The following is a 5,838-nucleotide window of genomic DNA, read 5'->3' as shown; positions in this document are numbered from 1 at the left end:
GCATTACAGTCAGAAGAAATGTGCCACAATATTACCATTGTCTTCCAACAGAATAGGCACTCTAATAATAGTGAAATTATACATACCATAGGCCTACACATGCACACAACATTTTCTCACCTTTACCTCTACAGCTTCTTGTTCCTCTATCACTTCCACTGGCTTCCCTCTTCACTTGCCACTGTTAAAATGGATTTCAATAAACTGTTATGTTACAAACTCAAAATGCAAAGCAATTGTATTTAGCAGAACCAGTTACGTTCTTTAGAACCAAGGAATACCAATCAGGAACAAATTAATAAAAAATACAGTCATACACAGAATGAAATAATGCAGACAGCATTTAGTGTTTATAATCAGCATGTGACAAGTGCAAAAATTAATATGAGTTTTTGACTAATCAGTTACTTCATTAGACAGCATTTCATTAGTTATCATCTGAGTTCATTACAGCCAGTGCACATTTAAAACAACGGTTATATATTACTAACAGTTTTATTTCTTTGATGTTTCATCTACATAACACAGCTGTGTACAATCCAGTTAAATTCCTTAACTCGCAGCTAATCCCCAGTATAGACACTGCATCTCTGGACTTCTAATTTCTCACTCTGGAGAATAAGTTAACCAGTATGTAATCACTTTCATGCCACAGACAGCATAGACAAACGTATACAACTGTTTCACAGGAAACGTCCTCTGGAGCATTAGATATGTCACTTCTTCTTACGCCCTTTTTTATTTTTAAAACTTGAAGATACCTTAAAGAAAAACATAAGTACTCTTTAAACATACAAACAGAGAATGATCTGTAAACTATTTGTATAATTATTCGGTCAATTACCTTTCCATAATCTTGTAAAATATTATCCTTTCGCTTTTTGAGTGCTAAATATTTCTTGCCCTTGTCGCTAGAAACACCTTTAATTTTTCCAGCATCCATCAACTTCTTCTTTTCTTCTGCTTCCTGTAACTGACGTGCTTTTTCGGCTTTAAGTTCTTTATAATTAACATACTTCTTTTTAGGTGGTTTCGCACCAAGTCTTATAGCCTGCTCGATTTTTGCTTCCTGTTTAGTTTTCGCATCGAAGCCAGTTAAGCCAAATTTGATTACTTCTCGTTTTACTCTCCTAATATCAATGTCACTACTACTGAGAACAGATTTTTTTGCGTTCTTTTTACTGGATGAATTTCTGCCAACGCCTCCTTTTCTCTTATCTTCAAACACGACACATTCGAAAGATGCTGCTGCATCTTTCCGCAGCTCTGCACATTTAGTTTTTACGAATGACAGTTCATCGACCATATTACGATTGTAATGACATACGAGCAGATCGAACGACATTTCTGTCCTGATTTATTTATTTAGTTATTCGCAAATATCCGCTTCAGTAGAGTAGCAATAGATCGTATACAACCAGGGGCAAATCACAGGATGAAGTTGGAAGAGTACTGATTTTACGTCTATACCGTTTCAGTTAAATGGGTGTCTGTATTCCACATAATAATACATCAGACCACAGTATTACTATAACAGTAGTACACTGTCCTACATAACAAAATTTTCACCTCTCTTCTCTCCACTGTAAATAAACATACGCACGTGCACAGTCAAATTGTTTACATACATAACTACCAGTGATCTCTGCCTACACAGAATACAAAGATGTTATACAAATATGCTTTCACCCATGGAGGTGCTTTCACCGCATCAAGAAATAAGAACAGCTGCAGAGAAAAGATACAAGCCATATAAGTAACACAAGAGTATGGCGTTCGTCTTACGGAATTTATTGTGAAGAAGAACTACAACGTAGCTATAAGGCACATTTCTGTAGTAATTCTAAAACAGTATGTTGAAGAACATTGATGTTACTTTTCAGAACAATTTCGTTGTCCCGAGACTCCAGGAAAAGTAAAAGCTATAATTAGTCGTTCACTTCCACAAGGTCTTAAGGACCCTTGCAGCTATATTCGTAGCCCTGTATCATATACTTTACCTGGTATAGCACAATGGGAATGTCCAGAAAAGCGACCAGAACTTTTTGAGTTACTGATAACGCTATTTGTCAGATGATAGGGCGGTGCTTGCTCTCTCAAATAACTAAATGAATTTGTGGGTGACCTGTTGGAAGGTTAGTTAGCAGAAATTGTTCCAGTAATGTTTTCCGAAATGTACCGCTTTGTTCGGACAAACGGAGGTATAGCGCAAGAACACGGTCAAAAACAGTTCAAACTGCACTTACATGATATGTGTCATGTCAGAATACCACAAGGGATTGTCAAAAACACTACTACAGCATGTTCTACCACTCAGTGTCAACAAATTCACTGAAACTCTCCAAATTGGACTGAAAGCAGATGTGATCAAAGCAGTGACATTTCTTTTACAGCACTTCCCGAAGCAGACGACTCCTTATATGCTACAGATTCTTCCACCAATATGGCAGCATTCATACACACTGCTGACGTGTATACAACTGATTATGTAACCTATTCAGATGTTAAAGAGAATCTGTTGACTTGGATGGAGAAAGCACTGAGTAAAATGCACTGATATTTTCCATATTTGAGTTACTTGATGTTTCACATATATTTTTATGTTAATTAACACCATTAAAATAGCCCTTGAAGATTTAGTTTACTATTTAACACTCTTTATGCAAATAACTGATGAGTAGAAAAAGAGATGGAATGAAAAGGCAGAGCAGTATATAGATGAAGCAGAAGGGCACACACACGTTTACTCTGTGCGAATATCACAATGAAAATTTGAAGAATTTGAAGTGAAAAGTATCTCAGCACTGACTCATGCTATGACAAAACATTTAAAGGAATCAGAGATGTAAAGAAATACAGACAATTCCAACTGGTGAAAAAGCCATGGGGCATGCATGTGTGCACTGGAAGTAGCTCATGAAACAATGATGCAGTAACTGAAGTGTAATGAAGAGGTCCCATTCGACTTTAGTTAGTTCTTACAAAATGTTATTGTTGCTGATATGGCTCCCCATACATGCTACATCGATGCCTCTGTGTTGGAACTTTATATGCTGAATTGATATCACCAAATTCACTTGAACTGTTCTTAAAAGCTACTGTTAGTGGTCTGGAAGCAAAGCAGGTACATCAAATAAGGATTTCTGTTGTCATGACAGCGTATGGGTTTTGCATTAATCTGAAGGATTCTCAGAACATCAAATACCTTAAAGCAGTTTTGCTTTCTTTTATGGACAGTCTTCTTGTAATTGTGGTCCAGGATTCAATGAAATTTATGCATTTGTTGTAAGAAACAGTTTCCATAGTTTTGTCAATTCATCCACTATTTTCTGGGTCATGTTGTGTGAAAATTATTTCGCTGGCTATTTCAGTTTTTATAAAGTACAATTCTGATCATTCAGTAGTTAACGTGATCCTAGATACATTCAGGAAATTTTGTATGAGTGTAGATAGCTTGGTAAAATCGGAACAAAGATTTTTGTCTACATTAATCAGCACTTTGAGTGCACCAAAAGAAAATATAGCTACAGAATCGGCTGCAAATGATCTATATGTATTTTAGACCACTGTTCAGAATTCAAAGCCACCATTAACTGATTTCCTAATAAACAGCTTTTCCTGCTGCTGTGCAGTGTGTTTGAAGAAACTAATGACCATTCAATAACACACAGTGCAGAAGAGTGTTTGAGGGCTTATGTAGCTGGTTCTGGTGATCAAGTCTTCAGATATCAAGATGCATGTGGGGAAACTGCATAGGATTACCTCCTGCAAGCAGAAGCTGTTTTATTGAATTCAGCTCATGCAGAGTTGACAGGAACTTCTGCTGGAAATTTTATTGCTACTCTTGTTTTAAAAGTTGGAAATATTCTGGGTGCGAACCTCGATTTAATTTTAATGGCTGTCCTCAGTAAAATGCAGAGGGCAGGATCAGTAACAATTATACAGAACCTTGTTGTATCATATGCACAACGGATTCGTCATCAGCTGGAACCAGTGTTAAATTTTTTATTTTCTGTTCCTGGCCCAGCTGTACAATCTTCATTAAGTTATGTAGCGGAAGAATGGAATTACTAGCACAATTACTTCTGCGGGAATTATACAGTGAAAGTGAGTGCACTAGCCCCATGTAAAGTATGGGAATTTGGAGTTTTCCACAATGATGATCATGTTAACTCTGTAATTGTGAAAGCTGATCAGACCATTTCTAATAAAGATTTTTTTAAATTTTGTTAAATGAACTGCGCAGTGTAGTGGAGAGCAAAGTTACATGGATGGAAGATAATATTAGATTAGTATTTGTTCCATAGATCATGAATATGACACTTCATAATAATGTGGAACGTGAGAGGTTAATAAAAGGTGTCTATACAAGATATTACATTGCACAGAATATTACATAACACTTAATATTTTTATTTTTATTTTTACTTTTTGGAGTGGGGGGCAGATTACCCACTTACAATATCCAAAAATACATCTAATGAGTGGAAGGACTTGCCATTAAGAAATTCTTTTAATTTCTTTTTAAATGCTATATGGCTATCTGTCAGACTTTTGATGCTACTAGGTAAGTGACCAGAGACTTTTGTGGCAGCATAATTTACCCCCTTCTGAGCGAAAGTTACAATTTAACCTTGAGTAGCGAAGATCATCCTTTCTCCGAGTGTTGTAGTCATGTACACTGCTATTACTTTTGACTTCGTTAGGATTGTTAATAACAAATTTCATAAGAGAATATATATATTGTGAGGCTACAGTGAAGATTTATATCTCTTTAAATAAGTGTCTACAGGATGATCTTAGATGAGTTTCAGCAATTATTCTGATTACACGCTTTTGTGCAATGAACACTCTTTTACACAATGATGAGTTCCCCCTGAATATGATGCCATACGAAAGCAGAGAATGAAAATAGGCGTGGTAAGCTAATTTACTGAGATGTATATTGCCAAAATTTGCAATTAAACTAATAGCATAAGTAGCTGAGCTCAAACTCAGGAGATCTTCAATGTGTTTTTTCCAGTTCAACCCCTCATCAATGCATACACCTAGAAATTTTGAATATTCTACCTTAGCTACCGATTTCTGATCGAAGTCTATATTTATTAATGGGGTAATTTCATCAGTTAATTCTTGTCTGTTGGGTGTGATAACTATACTTGTATCATCGGCAAAAAGTACCAGCTTTGCATATTCATTAATATAGAATGGCAAGTCATTAATATTTACTAAGAACAGCAGAGGACCCAAGACCGAATCTTGTGGCACCCCATTCTTGATTGTTCCCCAGTCTGAGAAATCTCCAGTTTTTTGCATATTATGTGAACTGCTTATTTCTACTTTTTGCCCTATTGAAGATGAGATTGATAAATAGTGGGAAGATGACAGTGGATGTGAGAAAGGACGCACTGAAGACAAACAATCTCAGTCACTGCAATATTACTTTCCTGATTGCCAAGAAGATTCAGACTGTGATGATCCCTATATTCTGAATGATCTACTTTGTGTAGATTTAACATATCAGTTCAAGAGCATCTTACTTTCCATTGGATGTCAACCCTACTTCCAGATATTTTCACATAACATGACAGAAAGGGACCTAAATATTCTGAAGAACATCAGTACACCCCCTTAATACATTAAAATCACAGTAGCAATGTTCTTTATTTTGCATGTTTTAAGTGCTTCAAAGTTGCCAGTGTATTACTAATTTATTGCTGTATCTGATAGAGTTGGAAAATATTTTAAAATGAATTTAGACTTAAATAAGTGCTATTTTGTATAAGCTTTTATGGTAATTGCATTTATGGTTAAGGTGTGAAAGAGTATTATTGTATT

General features: G+C 35.7%; 1 protein-coding gene across 1 annotated transcript; it reads right to left on the bottom strand.

Annotated features, from left to right (window-relative positions):
- Positions 1-220: 220 nt before the first annotated feature.
- Positions 221-1,668, bottom strand: LOC126300242 (uncharacterized protein C1orf131). Its single transcript, XM_049991678.1, has 2 exons — positions 845-1,668; positions 221-761 (listed from the first exon to the last, which is right to left on the bottom strand). The coding sequence occupies exons 1-2, from the start codon at positions 1,343-1,345 to the stop codon at positions 717-719; spliced, it is 546 nt and encodes a 181-aa protein (XP_049847635.1). The 5' UTR covers positions 1,346-1,668; the 3' UTR covers positions 221-716.
- Positions 1,669-5,838: the final 4,170 nt, after the last annotated feature.

This window comes from Schistocerca gregaria, chromosome 1 (genome assembly GCF_023897955.1).
Source record: "Schistocerca gregaria isolate iqSchGreg1 chromosome 1, iqSchGreg1.2, whole genome shotgun sequence".
Classification (NCBI taxonomy): domain Eukaryota; kingdom Metazoa; phylum Arthropoda; class Insecta; order Orthoptera; family Acrididae; genus Schistocerca; species Schistocerca gregaria.
This window is presented reverse-complemented; position numbering and strand designations above follow the sequence as displayed.

What these genes read in the sequence shown, in the direction of transcription:
- LOC126300242 (XM_049991678.1), bottom strand. Translation starts at nt 1,345, where the DNA reads ATGTCGTTCGATCTGCTCGTATGTCATTACAATCGTAATATGGTCGAT. An exon ending in TTTTACAAGATTATGGAAAG is followed by an intron (nt 762 to 844) that starts GTAATTGACCGA and finishes TTTTTCTTTAAG; the next exon opens with GTATCTTCAAGTTTTAAAAA.